Source organism: Hyla sarda, chromosome 9 (assembly GCF_029499605.1).
Source record: "Hyla sarda isolate aHylSar1 chromosome 9, aHylSar1.hap1, whole genome shotgun sequence".
Lineage (NCBI taxonomy): Eukaryota > Metazoa > Chordata > Amphibia > Anura > Hylidae > Hyla > Hyla sarda.
In genome coordinates, this window is record NC_079197.1 from 41,058,729 (window position 1) to 41,078,532 (window position 19,804).

Below are 19,804 nucleotides of genomic sequence, written 5' to 3' on the forward strand. Positions count from 1 at the left end.
GGCGATCAAAGTTGATCGCCGCATCAAAAAGTGAAAGTAAAAGCATCCCTACAGCTCAGTCGGGCTGATCGGGACATCGCGATAACATTGTGATGTCCCGATCAGCTAGGTCGCAGCAGGAGGGTGCCTTATCTACCTCCTGAGCGTCCGAACGCCGATTAATTGCTGCAAGACTGAAATCCAGGTTTGAGCATTCAACCGCCGATAACACTGATCAATGTAAAGCAATGGCTTTGCAGTGATCTGTGTAAAATCAGTGTGTGCAGTGTTATAGCCCCCTATGGGAGTTAATAAAGATCATATAACCCCTTCCCTAATAAAAGTTTGAATCACCCCCCTTTTCCCATAAAAAAAAAAACCTGTGTAAATAAAAGTAAACATATGTGATATTGCCGCGTGCCTAAATGTCCGAACTATAAAAAATGAAATTAAACTGCACGGTCAATGGCGTGCACGCTAAAAAAATCCAAAGTCCAAAATAGTGTGTTATTGGTCACTTTTTCTAACATAAAAAAGTGAATAAAAAGCGATCAATAAGTCCGATCAAAACAAAAATGGTACCAATAAAAGCTTCAGATCACAGCGCAAAAAATGAGCCCTCATACTTGCCCGTACGCGGAAAAATAAAAAAGTTATAGGGGTCAGAAGATGACAATTTTGAACGTATACATTTTCCTGCATGTAGTTATGATATTTTTCCGAAGTAATAAAAAAATCAAACCTATATAAGTAGGGTATCCTTCTAATCGTATGGACCTACAGAATAAAGATAAGGTGTAATTGCTATTGAAAAATGTACTGTGTAGAAACGGAAGCCCCCAAAAATTTACTAAATTGCGTTTTTTCTTCCATTTTGTCGCACAATGTTTTTTGTTTTTTTCCGATTCGCCGTCGATTTTTGGGTAAAATAACTGATGTCATTGCAAAGTAGAATTGGTGGCACAAAAAATAAGCCATCATATGGATTTTTAGGTGCAAAATTTAAAGGGTTATGATTTTTAAAAGGTAAGGAGGAAAAAACTAAAGTGCAAAAAACGGAAAAACGCTTTGGGGGAGATTTATCAAAACCTGTGCAAAGGAAAAATTTCCCAGTTGTCCATAGAAACCAATCAGCTTGCTTCTTTCATTTTTAACAAGGCCTCTGCAAAATGAAAGAAGCAATCTGATTGGTTGCTATGGGCAACTGGGCAACTTTTCCTCTGGACAGGTTTTGATAAATCTCCCCCTATGTCCTTAAGGGGTTAAAGTGTTAACGACTCAAGCAATACAACTAGAACATAATTTATACCCCATGATCAACGGTGTAAAAGAAATAAATAAAAAATTATAATAATTTAAAAAGAGCAGATTTTTTGTCAAACCAAAAATGGTATCAATAAAAACAGCACATTTACCCACAAAAACAAGCCCCCATCCAGCAAAGTTCCAACAAATGTATTTATTTGTGTTTAAAGAGAAATTTCTGTAGGAAAAAGTAGTAAAGTAATAAAACGAACCAGTAGGTCTGTACATGAGTGTGTTGTGCAGAGTTTCTAGTTTTTTTTGTGGAACAGTAGGCACCTTCTGTATTTCCTTGAACTGCATTTCCGTCTTATTATTTGATTGGGTCTTTTCATGACATGCACTTGTGTTTGTACAAATAATGTGGTATTAATTGGCATTGTACTGACTCAGAGTAAATGTTATTTTTGGCCCACTGTAAATGACGTAAAGGTTAATACAAAAATGTTTTTGAATAACCTTTTTTTTTTCTTATCACATATCATACAGAAAAAGGGTTAGTAAAAGTTATTCAGTAAGTTACATGAGCCCAAAAATCATAAAAGAAAAACTCGTCTTGCTATAAAAAAAAGTAAATGCCAGTCACTAAGGGGTTAAAGGGGTTATTCAGGAAAAACACTTTTTATTTATATATATATATATATATATATATAATCAACTGGCTCCAGAAAGGTAAACAGATTTGTAAATTACTTCTATTAAAAAATCTTGATCATTTCAGTACTTATGAGCTGCTGAAGTTGAGTTGTTCTTTTCTGTCTACATTCTCTCTGATGACACGTGTCTCGGGAATCACCCAGTTTAGAAGCAAATCTTCAGATATGTCAGCAGAGAGCACTGTTGCCAGACAAAAAGCAACAACTCAACTTCAGCAGCTGATAATTATTGAAAGGATTAAGATTTTTTTAATGGAAGTAATTTAAAAATCTGTTTAACTTTCTGGAGCCAGTTGATGTATAAAAAAAAATAAAAATAAAAAATAAAAATAAAAATGGTTTTCCTTGAATACCCCTTTAACAGCATTTAAACTATACACATCATTCATTTTTTATTTAGTAAATTTTAAAGGGGTATGACAGGAAAAAACTTATTTTTTATATATCAACTGGCTCCAGAAAGTTACAGATTTGTAAATTACTTCTATTCAAGTCTTAATCCTTTCAGTACTTATGAGCTTCTGAAGTTAAGGTTGTTCTTTTCTGTCTAAATCCTCTCTGATGACACCTGTCTCTGGAACCGCCCAGTTTAGAAGCAAATCCCCATAGCAAACCTCTTCTAAACTGGGCGGTTCCCGAGACACGTGTCATCAGAGAGCACTTAGACAGAAAAGAACAACCTTAACTTCAGAAGCTCATAAGTACCGAAAGGATTAAGATTTTTTAATAGAAGTAATTTACAAATCTGTTTAACTTTCTGGAGCCAGTTGATATATAAAAAAGTTTTTTCCTGGATAACCCCTTTAAGGAGGATTCCAGGATTTTTTTTTCTTTGAGGCCATGATGCCAAGTTAGAACACTGTGTAATAAGCTACTATTACTTCTTTGTGCTGCTTTGTCCCATTTTCATGCACAGGACCCACAGAGGAAGTCTTTTTTTTTCTTTTATTTTACTGTTGTCTCTGACCTTTCCCAGCATTCCATGCAGCCAGAGACAATGTCATAAGTCACATGGTCTTTGGGGGCGTGACTATGCTGTAGTAGATGGGTGGAAGGGATTTACTGAAGTAATGCTATCCACCCACCCACTGCAGCATAGCCAAGCCCCCCTGAACACCATGTGACTCATGATATATTGTCTCTCTCCTTCTGGCCGCATGGAATGCTGGGATAAGGCAGAGACCATAAAATAAGAGACATGCACTATAGCATTCCGGGTGTTGGTCCTGTGCATAAAAACAGGACAAAGCGGCACAGAGATGTAATTGAAGTGTATGATGCCCATGGCATCATGGGCTTAGAAACTGAAGAAAAATAAGTTCCAGAATACCCCTTTTAATCATGGCACAACTCCTTTAGAAGTAATAAAAAAAAAATAGTACATGTCCTATTGAATATCATTTAATTTGTAATTATGGGTATACCCCTTTTATCTCCTAGAAGCAAAACATTAGAGCTAGGAAACTTTTTTTTTTAATGTTAGGTAAAAAGTTTTGTATAGTTTTATTCAAACCATATCTTTCTGTTCTAGGTGTACAGAACATTACACAGAGATAAGACACGATATAGTGAGAGGCTCTCCGCTATCAAGACCATTAAAGAGAACATAGGTTTGTATGTGTTTATTAGCTCCAGCCTTGTAATATTACCGTATATACTAGAGTATAAGCCGAGTTTTTCAGCATGATTTTTCGTGCTGAAAACGCCCCCCCCCCCCCCCCTCGGCTTATACTCGAGTGAACTCTCTGCCTGTCAATCCGCAGTAGTCTTCAACCTGTGGACCTCCAGGTGTTGCTAAACTACAACTCACATGCTGTAGTTTTGAAACATCTGGAGGTCCGCAGGTTGAAGACCACTGCGGCCTTCGTCATCATCCAGACCCCCCTTTAGTGTTCTACTCACCTCCCCTCGGTGTGAAGGAAGGGTGAGCTTGTCCGGGCCATCTATGCTGCAGGGACCGTCGTGCGCAGCAGACGTACCTGCGCATGAACGTACCTGTGCGGAGAAGAGGGCCTCCCGGTGAAAATGGACAGCCCGGAACGACTAACCCTCCCCACCGGACGGTCCCTGCAGCATAGATGTCCCGGACCAGCTCACCCTTCCTTCCCACCGAGGGGAGGTGAGTAGAAAACTGAAGGGGGGGGTCTGGATGATGACGAAGGCCGCAGTAGTCTTCAACCTGCGGACCTCCAGATGTTTCAAAACTACAACTCCCAGCATGCCCGGATAGCCGATGGCTGTCCAGGCATGCTGGGAGTTGTAGTTTTGCAACATCTGGAGGTCCGCAGGTTGAAGACCACTGATGAAGGGATTGACAGACTGTGATGATGACGGAGGGGGGTGGTCTGGATGATGACATGGGATGATGATGTATTTCCCACCCTAGGCTTATATTCGAGTCAATAACTAGGCTTTTTGGGGTGAAATTAGGGGCCTCTGCTTATATTCGGGTCGGTTTATACTCTAGTATATACAGTACATGGTTTTCCATAAAAACAAACCTTTTTACCTCAATTGTCTGTAGTTCACACCTTCACATGGTACATTGTATACTAACCTGTCATTTAGGAGGAATTAAAATAGATTTATTTTCTAGCATAATATGCACTCTCCAGTTGTCTCTGGATTATTTTACCACAGGGTTAACAGATACAAAGTTACCAAAGACTCAAAAACATTTTTTATTTTTTTTGTTTATTTCAGTATAGAAAAAAGGGACCATTTACAATTTAGGCATATTTTTTCACAAAGGAGATATATGATGCATAAAATCTGGGACGGCTATCTGCAGGTCTTCCATATAGATATGTGGAGGGAGCCTGTCGGCCACCGCTTTGTGAATGGGTCAACAAGCTCCATTACCGGGGAGAGCGAGGGCCACATACAGGAGATCGCGAAGCGTCTGAGCGGTCGGATCCCCCGCGATCTAAAACCTTTTATGCATGATACTTCACTTTTAATTTTTGCAATTAGGGAACTAGATCGCAAATGAAAATGTATAATTTGGGGCACTGTTCACCCTTTAATGTTTTAAATTGCAAATATTGCATACAAAGTCAGGATCATAAATGGATCACAGGTACACTTGACAGTGATAGGGGATGGACAGAGAATTTTTCTGCCAACAAGTAAAGAAAGTAATGAAGATATTTGTAAAAGTAAATGATTTTAAAGTCATCTCACTTCCTTGCATTTTTCTTTTATTGCATTTTTATTTCACATTGTATAACATACAAAGCATTCATGGGCACAATATGGAGAGCTGCAGTCTTCAATCAAATCCAAAAATATTTAAAGCTACAGATCTCTAAGTTTTTCTACACTGGAACATAATGAAGTCTGATAAAAAAAAAAATGGAAAGTTATTCAGAGATCCCCCACTTTTGCTTATAAAAGAGGGAGATCGATTGGTGATAAATTGATAAAAAGTGATATCGTGGGGGAAAAAAAAGGTACACCAGCAGACATTTTTGTCTGATAGGCGCAATGGTACTTCTGCTGGTTTGGTATGCAGACATTGTAGTACTATTATAAAAAGAGGATAAATATAATCACCCCTCAAAAGGTTATAACATTCCTATAAAAGGATTTCATACATGCTTCAGCAAAAATGTAATTTATATGCTAAAATGTCCATGCGGCTACGCATATGTACGCCAAACTTCGAGACCCATGAGAATGTGGCAGAACATAAATTGGTGATTAAAATTTTTTTGCAATCTGAACAAGAAAAATCGAGCCACGGTGAAGCCACTGTCACTTAACATTTTTATGAATCAGCTCACACTTTTACAGAGTTAAAATGGTTATTTTTTTGGAGAAGTACCAGTAATGACGAATGGAAATTTAAATAAAAGGCATTTTTCTACAAGAGTGCGATTGGATAACGAGATTGAATACCATTGACCCTATGGGACTTAATGAGATCTGGAGCTTTAATCTTTTTGGATATGAGTGAAGCTCTCCACATCGTGCTCATGAATGCTTTGTATGTTTTACAATTTAAAATAAGAATGCAATAAATGAAAAATACAAGGAAGCGAGATGACTTCAGATTCGTGAGTTACCTTTTGCAAAGTATCTTCATTATTGTCTGTATTAGTCGGCAGAAAAATACCCTATTCATCCCCTATCACTGTTAAAGGGGTTATACAGGAAAAAAACTTTTTTTTATATATCAACTGGCTCCAGAAAGTTAAACAGATTTGTAAATTACTTCTATTAAAAAAATCTTAATCCTTTCAGTACTTATGAGCTTCTGAAGTTGAGTTGTTCTTTTCTGTCGAAGTCCTCTCTGATGACACCTGTCTCGGGAAATGCCCAGTTTAGAAGCAAATCCCCATAGCAAACCTCTTCTAAACTGGGCGGTTCCCAAGACACGTGTCATCAGAGAGCACTTAGATCGAAAAGAACAACCTTAACTTCAGGAGCTCATAAGTACTGAAAGGATTAAGATTTTTTAATATAAGTAATTTACAAATCTTTCTGGAGCCAGTTGATATATAAAAAAATGTTTTTTCCTGGATAACCCCTTTAAGTTAAATGAGCTGAAGCAGAGCTTAGTGGAGCTCATATATAGGGGACATAGCACTTCTAAAGTGCAGGAGTGAGCAACTTGTGTTCTATATACTGGATACAGTCCCAAAAACATAGTCCAAGCAGCATAACATGACATAACCTTTAAGACATTATTGAGATATTTAGACCTCTGTATGGCTCAGAATTGTATGTACAAAACTGCATGGGCAGCATAAAACTACACCAAGCTAGTATTAGTCTGTATATTTAGCATGCATGTAAAGGTATTACAGAAGCTGTGATTTCCACACCACATATAAGTAATTAAAGGTGCTATCCATTGTTCGGAAGGTATTCCCTATGCTTAGTTGAGCAATGTTTGGAAGCCCCCCAGACAATGACTGGAGCACTCATTGCACCCCAATTATTCTGGGCAGGAAGGGGTTGGGGACATTTTTCTTGTGGCACAAGAGTCGGACTCCTACCCTGTCCGGTGTATGGCTTTTAATCTTGGAATAACTCCTTTACTGGAATACAAACACTAATTTCCAGACTTTAATGGAAACCGCCATGCACAGTTTGCAAACAATGTTACAATGTTGTACTTCCAATAGCTGTGCGTCACATTTATGAGACCCTCACCAATAGAGCACTTAAAGCACATCCTGGGGATATGCCATACGCATCTAAGATGGGAATACCACTTTAACTGGACATGTGTTATTGTGTACATTTACCTTTCTTTACATAATTTTATTTACTATCTTTACTGCAGAGAAACAGGAAAATCCTGGTAGCACAGGTAAGCAGTGTGTGTGAGAGAAAATATATGTGTGTGTCACTGTATGTTATGTTTAACACCTTGGCCCAGATTTATCAATTTGCCTGAAACCAAATCTGTCTGGTTTTGGCCTATAACTATCAATCACAGCTCAGATTTTGTCGTATCAAACTGAGCTGTAATTAGTTGATATGGACAAAATCAGATCCGTTTGGTTTTAAGCAGATTTAATAAAATCTGGGTCCTTTATATTATGTTAATTTATTTATTTTTGTACCCCAAGTGGAATCCAAAGAAGTCGCTAGTGATAAACAAGGTGAGACATTGGGGGTGCATTATTTGTTTGTGTTGGGTTTAGCATTTTACTATTGGCCTCTATAACATTTGTGTGAACAACAAAAATATTTGTTTAGAAAAGCAAAAAGAGGAGGTTCCACCCCCTGCCGCTCTGCCGTCCCATGTACCATTTCTTCTCATTGGTGGAGGTACCGCTTCATTTGCTGCTGCACGATCTATACGTGCAAGAGATCCTGGTGCAAAGGTGAGTGTGTTAAACTCTTCAGTGAGTATGTCATGTGTGCATCTTTGCAATTTTATTACGTTTTATTAAATTATTCCAGGTTCTGATTGTGTCCGATGAGTTGGACCCTCCTTATATGAGACCACCTCTTTCCAAAGAACTTTGGTTTTCAGATGATCCTGATGTTACAGAAACACTGCGATTTAAACAGTGGAATGGCAAAGAAAGGAGGTAAGGAAAATCGTTGAACTTAAAGGACATCTGCAGCGTAATTAACACTTATTCCCTATCCACAGGATAGGGGATAAGTGTTTGATCGCGGGGGGTCCGACCGCTGGGACCCCCTGTGATCTCCTGTACGGGGCCGCGGCTGTGCCGTGGCTCTCCCGTGCAGGGGGCGTGCCAGCCGCAGCATGACGTTGCGGCCGGCACGCCTCCTCCATACATCTCTATGGGAGAGGCGGGGAGGCAGTGTTCCTGCCTCCCCGTCTCCCCCATAGAACTGTATTGGGACGGGGAGGAGACGGGGCGTCACCGTCGACCTCTAGGTCGACGCTACGCGCCTTCAGCGCTCACTATGAGCGCTAATGGCGGCGCCCCGTTAGGGCGATCTCGGGGGGTCCCAGCGGTCGGACCCCCCGCGATCAAACACTTATCCCCTATCTCTTAGATAGGGGATAAGTGTATATTGTGCTGCAGTTGTCCTTTAAGCTTGTGTATACAATGCAGGTATAAAAGCTTGTAGAGTAATGTAGGGTTGCTGTCTAACCACTTTCTCTTCTGCACAGTATCTTTTTCCAGCCATCCTCTTTCTATGTGGCTCCAGAGGAATTGATGTCTACAGAGCATGGAGGTGTTTCTGTTCTAACTGGAAAAAAGGTAAGGTCAATAGCTTTTGGAAAAAAAATACAATTATTTATATTTAGAGTTACCTATAGGAGGATTACTTATTTTTTGTTAATAAAATCATATACCAGTTTTACAAAAGGAACTACATTTAATAGCACATGTAAAAATAAAAATGCATATGAAAACAATGGCACTGTAACATACTCCTTAATAAAAGGATACAGAGGATACTTGTGAATCCTCTGTGCGAGTGTTTTTTCTGTGAAAAATACACCTTTATAGCCAGTTGTACTGTCAGAGAGGTGTGGCCTGGGGTCTTCTGTGCACCAGGGCAAAGGGCTGTAAATCCTTGCCTTGCTGCCCATTGACAGACAGACTGTGTAGAGTAAGAGCGGTACAGTTGTCCAGAGCAATTTTTCAGAGGCCTTTTTAAAAATTAAACAAGCCTTCTGATTGGTTGCTATGGGCAATGGCACCACTTTTCCTCTTCACAGGTTTTGATAAATCTCCCCCAAGGTTCCCTGACTTAAACCAAAAATAAAAAGTGGATTTTTGACAACTCTGATGTTTTCTTGTTTAGGTAGTGCATTTAGATGTCCGAGAGAACAAGGTGAGACTGGATGATGGAACCCATATCTCATATGAAAAGTGCTTGATAGGCACAGGTACTGTTTATTAAGTTCATATCCTTACTTTTTTTTTTTTTTATATATATATATAATTGCATAATAACCTTACAGTGGAAGTTGTCAGTGTTGGTTAAGTAGCTATTAGGTCTAAATTTGCATGAAAGCCTCTTCATTATATAGTTTGTAAAAATGATTTCAAACTTAGTTATGAATGTGTGGACTTAACATATCATAAAGTACTGCAAGTAGTAAGGTGTCCGAAAAAAAAAAATAAAAAAAAAAAAAGAAGGCCCCTACGTAGGTTTGATGTGAGTCACATCATCGGATTTTGGCTGGTCAGCAGTGGCAAAAGGAGTAAGTGAGGGTAGAGCCATGGCATACAGTATGCACGCTGGCATAATCAGAGGAATACACGGTTTTCCATTTAACCTTGGCCCACCCTTTTTACTTTGACACTTGGGAGGGCTGGTTGTATTTGTGTGATTGCACCCAATAGCGCTATCCTGACATATCTGTAATGGTAAAAGTAATATATAGTAAAACACCAGTGGAGAAAAACAGACACCTGTTTGTAGCAGGTCCTTAAAGGGGTACTCCGGTGAAAACCTTTTTTCTTTTAAATCAACTGGTGGCAGAAAGTTAAACATATTTGTAAATTACTTCTATTAAAAAATCTTAATCCTTCCAGTACTTATTAGCTGCTGAATGCTACAGAGGAAATTCCTTTCTTTTTGGAACACTGATGACATCACGAGCACAGTGCTCTCTGCTGACATCTCTTTCCATTTTAGAAACCATGCATAGCAGATGCATAGCAGATGTATGCTAAGGGCAGCATGGTGGCTCAGTGGTTAGCACTGCTGCCTTGCAGTGCTGGGGACTTGGGTTCAAATCCCACAAAGGACAACAATAATTAAAGCGTTATTATTATTATAATAACGTCAGCAGAGAGAACTGTGCTCGTGATGTCAACAGAGAGCATTCCAAAAAGAAAAGAATTTCCTCTGTAGTATTCAGCAGCTAATAAGTACAGGAAGGATTAAGATTTTTTTATAGAAGTAATTTACAAATATGTTTAACTTTCTGCCACCAGTTGATTTAAAAGAAAAAAGGGTTTCACCGGAGTACCCCTTTAACGTCCCTAACATAATGATGCCGGGTGGTAACTACTACGGCCACTATGACAGTGCCCATAGGGGGAATGGCCTAGTAGCAGAGCAGCCCCAATGCTGCCGGCCCTAACCCTAGGTTCTGGGCTACATCACCCTACAGACACTGTGCTATGGCACCAACAGCTGCCCCACACCAGTGATAACAAATGACTAAGTTCACAGTTAGAGGACTGGAAGACTTCCAGGAACAGACCCCTATGCAGTTTGCAATTCCAAGGGCACATGTAAGGACAGAAATGAAACCTACAGAAATGCATACTAATTATCAGCAAGGGGCACAAGAAGGCTGCTTGCAAATACTTACAATCCATGAAAAAATCCCGTTGGGACTAAAAGCAGCAGTCAGAAAGTGCTTTAGTGATACAATGGTCCAGCTATCTTTTATAAATAGGGTAGTGCATATAAAGGTGGATGAGTCAGTTTCCAGTCAGAGAAAAAAGAAAATACATCTTACCCCCTTATATACAGTACTTGGATCCACACCACGGTGCATCTTGTACAGCAATTTCAAATTGTGTCAAATGCATCTTTTCATTCCAGTTAACAGCGTAAGTTAAGAGCACACATGCCTCTAGCATTACACATCGATCTTGATGCCTTTTGAGAACATGCACTCTTTGTGGGTTAAGTGGCTATTGACAAAAAGCACGTGCACTTGAAACACGTCAAGATTGATATATATTGTTACGGGCATGTGTGCTGTTCACCAACGCTGTTATTTTAATATTAAAGACTGCGTATGACACAAGTGCGCGATCGATTGTCTTCTTGGCATTGCTATGTGTATAAAGTGCATGGAGTATGAGGGGGGCACTGCTGAATAAAATGAAAGAGAAGTTATATAGCATATTTCCTTAGAACTTTGTGCCCTACCTTCTAGACATGCATAAATAAATTGAGAACGGTATTACTTCTACCGATAGTCTCATGCTATACAGTCTGAGCCTGTTGATACGAACAGGAAAAATTGACAGGAGTAATGCTATCACAGAACTGTATGTTTATTGAAATATTCCCATGAGGAGTAACACAGCATGCTTGTCCAATTGGCGCTCCATTCAACCAGGGGAACATGGAACCTCCATTATTGCAGTAGTTTGGGAGCTAGGCAGTTAGAGCTCTCGCAACATCTTCTGCGCATAGTGAAAAAAATACATCTTTTTGGGGGACAGATGGGTATATGCTCTTGCCGCTAGGAGACGCTGACACTAGGAAAAAAAAGTCTGCTCCTCCTTGGCAGGATATACCCGCCCACTGGAAGTGCGGTAACCTGTTTTAGCTAGTGTCAGAAGGAGGCAAGACACAGGTCTGTCTAAAGCTTAGTTTTTCTCTCCTTTGTTGTTTTTTCTAGCATGGGGCAACTGGAGCATGGCGCTGCCTGATCCCCCACCTGCGAGCTAGGGGCATGGTGCATTGCTGGATGGGCCGTTAACCCCTCCTCGCCAACAACCAGCGCCTGGCGGTGTACCCTGGGTCCAGGTCCCCCATTTGCCCCTGTTTACCTGCTGAGCTGGTTTAAGACAGGTGGCCCTAGCTGGTCATAGTCTTCGAGGGTGAATATGTGACGGCGGGGTAAGTATACAAAGCCTAGTGCTCTGGTTCCCCACATTCAACGGTAGGTCTCCATGGGAGTATTCCTGTGTGGGCATGGATTGGTCCTGATATCATTATGCCAGACAGTAGTCTCGCATGTCACGGCTGCGGAGTCCGTGGATGGCACTCCGGTACCCCACTGCTGGTGTGAGGTGTCCAAAGGAGTGATCCGTTGTGTACCATGGACCCATGCCAGTAAGCCAGACAGTGGTCTGCATGGTTTCCTCTGCCGCTTGTCACACATCACATGGCTGATGTATGTGCGGCTGGAGTTCCGGTACCTCGCTACTCAGCGAGGAGTCTGATGGAGTGACCCGTTGTCTACCATAGTCCCATACCAGTAACCAGACAGCGGTCTGCATGGTTTCCTCTGCCGCCTGTCTCTTCTCCAAGGACTGAAGTATCTGCGGCTGAAGTTTCGGGACCCCACTAGCAGTGCGACGTGACAGCTGGAGTGCCCCGTTGTCTACATGGACCCATGTGTGTGTCTAAAGTTCCGGTACCTCACTACTGAGCAAGGTGTCTGATGGAGTGAACCGTTGTCTTCTATGGACCCATACCAGTAAGCTAGACAGAGGTCTACATGGTCTCCTACATTGCCTATCACACGGTTGATATAGCTGTGACTGGAGTTCCGGTAACTCATTACTGCGAGGTGCCCGACGGCATGACTTGCTGTCTACTATGCACCCATACCAGTAAGCCAGACAATGGTCTGCATGGTTTCATCTGCCGCTCATCACACAGCTGATGTATCTGCTACTGAAGTTCCGGTATTTCACTACTGAGCAAGATGTCTGCTGGAGTGAACCGTTGTCTACTGTGGACCCATACCAGTAAGCCAGATAGTCGTCTGCATGGTTCCTACATCGCCTATCACATGGCTGAAGTAGCTGCGGCTGGAGTTCTGGTACTTCTCTACTGTGAGGTGCCCGACGGCATGACTTGTTGTCCACTATGTACCCATACCACTAAGTCACAGTGGTCTGCATGGTTCCTCTGCCGCCTGTCACACATCAATCGGCTGATGTCTCTGCGGCTGGAGTTCCGGTAAATCACTTCTGTGCGACAGGTCCTATGGAGTTTCCTGCTGTCCTCTCTGGTCCCATACCGGTAAGCTGGACAGTGGTCTGCATGGTTTCCTACACTGCCTGTCACACATCACATGGCTGATGCAGATACGGCTGGACTTCCAGTACCTCACTACCGTGTGAGGTGCCCGTCGAAATGACTTGTTGTCTGCTTTGGACCAGTACGCCTGACAGTAGTCTGCATGGTTTCCTACACCGCCTTTCATCTGCTGATGTATCTGCGGCTAGAGTTCTGGTGCCCCACTGCCGTGCGCGGTATACTTAGAACTGACCAAGCCTTTCCTGTGGACCCTATCGGATGACAGGGATGCATTCCACAGCTCCTCAGCCATCCCCTATCTCTAAGGGGGGGGGGGGGTTTCTATCCATGTCTCCTGGTGGAGGTTCTGGAGGCGGGTCCCTATAGATACATCGGATTCATGCCAGTCAGATTCCTCGTCTGTTGGGTCTTCTACGCCACCAGGTCGCCCGTTGGATGAGCTGCACTCCAGTTCCCCGCTTTCTGTGGAAGGTTGCATGGAATGACCCTGTGCGCTCAGGAATTCTATTCCAGTCAGCCAGATGATTTTCCGCATGGCCTACTACTACGTTGGGTCACCTGCCATACCCTTTCCACACAGTGGTTCTGGTATAACCCACTGCCAAGGGGTAGTTCCATGGCCTTTCTACAATGCTCCACGTACTGGTTTGTTCCCTACTTTACCAGATTCTTCTCGGCATGCCTGCTACTGTCTGAAGGCGGGTATCTCAATTAGCTGTGTTTTTCCGTTACGGGACCGGCTTGCCCATGGTCCCTATGCCACGTACCAAGACACTGTCTGTATGTTTTTCTGGTCCACCAGGTCACCTCCTCCGTTTCTGCTGATGCCACGGCTGCAGTCCGGTGTCTTTCTTCCAGGTGACCTTCCGCAACGGTGTCGGCATGTTTCCTGTTCCTCATACATTCTTTTTTTCTGCAGGCACCAGTGACTTTCTCAGCCACAGCAGCATCACTCTGTTCCCCTTCCTAAGGTGGCAATATTAGTCTGCTGGAGGCATACCTCCCTTCCTGCAGTTCCCTTAGATGTCTGCGGTTTCTTTCGTGTCGGCTGTCTTGGTACCCCACTACTATCGTGAGGTACCCTTGACTTTGTCTCTCCATATGATAAGGCTGCTCTGTCAGTGTAGAGCCTTCCTTTCCTTCTGTTCGGTGGGGTGTGCCTCGGGGCTTCCTGGGATTTTGTTTTGTTGGGAGTTCTGTTGAGCACTTCGGTTCTGGCATGGTGCCTGCTGGGTCAGTTCTGCCACTCCCTATACCTCCAGGTTCCTCCAAGTTTTCTGTCCTGGGTGGCTCAGGCACCTACAGTAACCCCCCGACATGCGATGGCCCCGACATATGATCAAATCGACATACGATGACCTCTCAGAGGCCATCACATGTCGATGTCAGCATCGACATACGATGCTTTTATATGTCGGGGCCATCGCATTAACTGCTATCCGACAGCGCAAAATGCTTAAGCTGCTGTCGGATAGCAGTTTAAGCATCCTGGACAGGTTCACTTACCTATCCCCGCTGCTCCGGGTCCACTTCGCGATCCTCCGGTGTTTTCTGCATCTTCTCCGGGGTCCGGGCCTCGCTTTCCGGCGTCGTTATTACGTTGCTACGCACGCCGTGCTGGCGTAGCAACGTAATAACGTCACCAGAAAGCGAGGCCCGGACACCGGAGAAGATGCGGAAGAAGCCGGAGGATCCCGAAGAAGCCGGAGCAGCGGGGCATCATCGGGAGCTCCTGGGACAGCATAGGGAGCGGTGAGGACGCGGTCCGGAGCGGCGGGGACAGTTGAGTATTAAATGTGCTTTTTACATTGCACGAATCCCTCAACAAACGATGGGTCGCTTGGAAAGAATTACTATCGTATGTTGAGGGACCATTGTACTCTGCTGCCTTAGTCATCGTCCGGACTGGCTCTCCATACGTCTTTGTTTGTTTGCACAGCTCCAGTGTGCAGGATTCTTATCCCCCTGGGGACACGAGGTGGCTCCTCCATACAGCGATGGGTTGTTGCTGGGGCCTGGGGGCTACATTCTTCCAGTCCTTGTCCGTGGCGGTGGGGCAGCATTTCCCTGCTCCTACTGTGCCTGGCGCACTTGCCACTTCCCTTTCCACAGGGGACACGAGTATCAGGGTGCTTGGCATGGTCAGTACCGGAGTTTCATCTCGGCCACCCTTTTTTCCCTCCTCTAGGGAAAAAAGGGTGTTGTGGTGTGCCTTCCTTTCTGGCGGCTCTTCCGGTCCTTGGGCCTAGTTTATGCTTGAGGTCTCGGGCATGTGTAGTGATCCAGCCCTGGCTCCTCTACGATCCCTTTTGGCGGTGTGAGCGTTCTGTACTTCACTTCTTCATTTTCCTTAGGGAAGTTTGTCGTATGGAGAGTTTTTAGTGGACGTCTGTTTTCCTTACTTTTCACATATGAGTCTTCCAGGTGACTCAGGATCCTCCATTTCCCATGTTGGCCACTCCAGTGTTCTGGGATGTTCCCTTTCTGGGTGTTCCGCTTGTTCCTTGGCCGTTTGATTTAAGAGTTCGTCTTTTGGGTGAATCAAACCTCTCTAGTTTCCACGTCGGTCTCTACGGTGCCCGGGATGCCCCTTTTCTGGGCAATCTGCTCCTTTTTGCATTCCGGGTTCATTCTTCCCCAGTTAGAGGGTGTTCCAGTCATCCAGATTACACCAGCCTGACTACTGTCGCCTTCCGGGTACTCATGGGGGGCCCCTGGGACAGGGGTTTTTGAGTCTGCAGCTGTTTAGGTCTTTGTTCTCATGCACCAGATCTTTCTTTTTATGGCCCGTGGACGGAGGATCCTCCGGCAACCTAATTTCTGGGCCTAGTTTGTCTCTGGCCTGGGGACTCGTACGCAGGCCTTGTGGACATGTGAGTTCGATCTCGGGACTGATTCCTTTTCTCTAGTGGTTATTTTCCCAGCCCTAGGACTGCTTTGGTACGTCCCATCAGTAAGGTGTTCCCCAATGAAGAGCGACCGCAAAAAGGAGATTTTTTTTGTACTCACTGTAATATCTTTCTCATAGCCTTCATTGGGGGACACCGCACCAACCCATTTCTTCTTCTCTTTTCGTCCGGATGATCCTATCTGGTTGTTGTTTTTTTTTTAATTTTTTTATCCGAGATTCTTTTCTAAGGTCTTTCAACTTATGAAATTGAATAGTCCCGATTAGCTGAGTGGACAGGCGGGGGGTCAATACCTGCCTCAATCACATCCAATCGGTGCTTCTCTAATGCAATCCGCCTCAAAAGCTACAGTATGTTCAGTGCTTTCAAGCAATTTAGTCCTGTAGGGGGGGACTAAAAGAGTAGTGAATTAAATGGGGAAAAACAAAAAAATAAAAGATAAACATATGTGGTATCACATGTTTAAATGTCTGTACTATTAAGATAAAGCATTAATAAAACCGCACGGTCAGTTGCGCAAATGTTTAAAAACAAACAAAAAAACGCCAGTATTGCTGATTTTGGTAATTTTATATAGCAAAAATTTTATGAAAAGCTACAAAAACAGAAGCAAAAAGGAAGGATGATTTTGTTGTTAAATCTATCCTTGACTTTGGCTAAAAAAAAACGGCATCAAAAAAATGCAGTGGTGTATTTTTTATTTTTTTTTGTATGTAAAGAGCAGGAGGCTCGCCTCATAGCCAAGCCAGAGTCAGTATATTTATTAGCATTGCAAATAGATGCTGCATATCTTTCTTTTTCATTCCTTCCAGGAGGAACTCCTCGTAATCTTCCTGCCATAGAACGGGCTAGTGAAGAGGTGAAGCAGAGAACCACATTATTCAGACGGGTATGCAGGTCAATATTCTTGTAAATTACAAAGTTAGGCATCTTCCTACAAGGTTCTATCATGTTCTGAAAACTGTCTTGTAGGTATCAGATTTCCGCTCTCTGGAACGCCTTTCTTCTACCGTTGGCTCTATTACAATCATAGGCGGTGGGTTCCTGGGAAGTGAATTGGCTTGTGCTTTGGGAAAGAGAGGTGAGTGGGAAAGGAGATGTGCTTTTTGAAGAATTTATGAGTTGAAAGTGAGAATAAAAAGAAATTTATAGATGGTTAATGTGTCATAAACATTTTTACAGCACAGCAGACAAAGCTTGAGGTGGTTCAGATGTTCCCTGAAGGTGGAAACATGGGAAAGGTTCTTCCAGAGTATCTAAGTCACTGGACTACAGAGAAAGTTAAGAGAGGTGAGTTTGGAACTTTTAGGTTTTTTTTGCATCTGAAGGAATGCAAACACGCTTAGTAATACAAAAACTGGTACTCTTTTGTTCCAGAAAAAAATGCTATATGCTTTGCTACCCTAACATCCGAACACCTAAACTTCAGTTTAGTTAGATGAAAACCAATGAACTTTTTAGGCAGTTTCATGTTGATAGGGCTTGTGTGTAATAGGCAGCCTCTCAGTATGCATAAAGAAAGGAATATGTCTGGTAAAAGAAGTATCATAGAGTTCAGAGAATTTTTGTGGACAACCACAATTCTGATAAACTACACTGCTCAAAAAAATAAAGGGAACACTAAGATAACACATCCTAGATCTGAATGAATGAACTAATCGTATGAAATACTTTCGACTTTACATAGTTGAATGTGCTGACAAGAAAATCACACAAAAATTATCAATGGAAATCAATTTTATCAACCCATGGAGGTCTGGATATGGAGTCACACTCAAAATCAAAGTGGAAAACCCCACTACAGGCTGATCCAACTTCATGTAATGTCCTTTTAAAACAAGTCAAAATGAGGCTCAGTAGTGTGTGTGGCCTCCACGTTCCCGTATGACCCCCCCCCCCCCCCTACAACGCCTGGCATGCTCCTGATGAGGTGGCGGGATGTCCTCCCAGACCTGGACTAAAGCATCTGCCAACTCCTGGACAGTATGTGGTGCAAGGTGGCTTTGGTGGATGGAGCGAGACATGATGTCCCAGATGTGCTCAATCGGATTCAGGTCTGGGGAACGGGCGGGCCAGTCCATAGCATCAATGTCTTCCTCTTGCAGGAACTGCTGACACACTCCAGCCACATGAGGTCTAGCATTGTATTGCATTAGGAGGAACCCAGGGCCAACCGCACCAGCATATGGTCTCACAAGGGGTCTGAGGATCACATTTTGGTACCTAATGGCAGTCAGGCTACCTCTGGCAAGCACATGAAGGGCTGTGCGGCCCCCCCAAAGAAATGTTACCCCACACCATTACTGACCCACCGCCAAACCGGTCATGCTGGAGGATGTTGCAGGCAGCAGAACGTTTTCCATGGCATCTCCAGACTCTCACGTCTGTCACATGTGCTCAGTGTGTACCTGCTTTCATCTGTGAAGAGCACAGGGCACCAGTGGCGAATTTGCCAATCTTGGTGTTCTCTGGCAAATGCCAAATGTCCTGCACTGTGTTGGGCTGTAAGCACAACCCCCCACCTGTGGACGTCGGGCCCTAATACAACCCTCATGGAGTATATTTCTGACAGTTTGAGTGGACTCATGCACATTTGTGGCCTGCCGGAGGTCATTTTGCAGGGCTCTGGCTGTGCTCCTCCTGCTCCTCCTTGCACAAAGGCGGAGGTAGCTGTCCTGCTGCTGGGTTGTTGCCCACATATGGCCTCCTCCACATCTCCTGATGTACTGGCCTGTCTCTTGGTAGCGTCTCCATGCTCTGGACACTACGCTGACAGACACAGCAAACCTGCTTGCTACAGATCTCATTGATGTGCCATCCTGGATGAGCTGCACTACCTGAGCCACGTGTGGGTTGTAGACTCCGCTTCACTGATTGACAATCAATTTCACATGCTGTTGTGCAAATGGAAGAGAAAACAGGTGAAAATTATAGGCAATTAGCAAGACACCCCCCAATAAAGGAGTGGTTCTGCAGGTGGTGACCACAGACCACTTCTCAGTTCCTTTGCTTCCTGGCTGATGTTTTGGTCACTTTTGAATGCAGGCGGAGCTTTCACTCTAGTGGTAGCATGAGACGGAGTCTACAACCCATACAAGAGGCTCAGGTAGTGCAGCTCATCCAGGATGGCACATCAATGCGAGCTGTGGCAAGAAGGTTTACTCTGTCTGTCAGCGTAGTGTCCAGAGCATGGAGGCGCTACCAGGAGACAGGCCAGTACATCAAGAGACTTGGAGGAGGCTGTAGGAGGGCAACAACCCAGCAGCAGGACCGCTACCTCTGCCTTTGTGCAAGGAGAAGCAGGCGGAGCACTGCCAGAGCCCTGCAAAATGACCTCCAGCAGGTGTGCATGTGTTCACTCAAACGGTCAGAAACAGACTCCATGAGGGTGGTATTAGGGCCCGACGTCCACAGGTGGTGGTTGGGTTCAGCCCAACACTCTGCAGGACGTTTGGCATTTGCCAGAGAACACCAAGATTGGCAAATTCGCCACTGGTGCACTGTGCTCTTCACAGATGAAAGCAGGTTCACACTGAGCATGTGACAGTCTGGAGACAAAGTGGAGAATGTTCTGCTACCTGCAACGTCCTCCAGCATGACCGGTTTGGCGGTGGTCAGTAATTGTGTGGGGTGGCATTTCTTTGGGGGCCGCACAGCCCACCATGTGCTTGCCAGAGGTAGCCTAACTGCCATTAGGTACCGAGATGAGATCCTCAGACCCTTGTGAGACCATATGCTGGTGCGGTTGGTCCTGGGTTCCTTCGA

At 43.8% G+C, this 19,804-nt stretch overlaps 1 protein-coding gene across 1 annotated transcript in view; it reads left to right on the forward strand.

The window, feature by feature from the left end:
- Positions 1 to 19,804, forward strand: part of AIFM1 (apoptosis inducing factor mitochondria associated 1) — a 44,160-nt gene that overhangs the window by 7,736 nt on the left and 16,620 nt on the right. The window contains exons 3-12 of the mRNA XM_056538439.1: positions 3,469 to 3,547; positions 7,231 to 7,257; positions 7,520 to 7,552; positions 7,650 to 7,777; positions 7,857 to 7,987; positions 8,545 to 8,635; positions 9,186 to 9,270; positions 16,852 to 16,928; positions 17,012 to 17,120; positions 17,222 to 17,329. Coding sequence (XP_056394414.1) covers positions 3,469 to 3,547; positions 7,231 to 7,257; positions 7,520 to 7,552; positions 7,650 to 7,777; positions 7,857 to 7,987; positions 8,545 to 8,635; positions 9,186 to 9,270; positions 16,852 to 16,928; positions 17,012 to 17,120; positions 17,222 to 17,329 — 868 coding nt within the window. The remainder of the gene's footprint in view (positions 1 to 3,468; positions 3,548 to 7,230; positions 7,258 to 7,519; positions 7,553 to 7,649; positions 7,778 to 7,856; positions 7,988 to 8,544; positions 8,636 to 9,185; positions 9,271 to 16,851; positions 16,929 to 17,011; positions 17,121 to 17,221; positions 17,330 to 19,804) is intronic.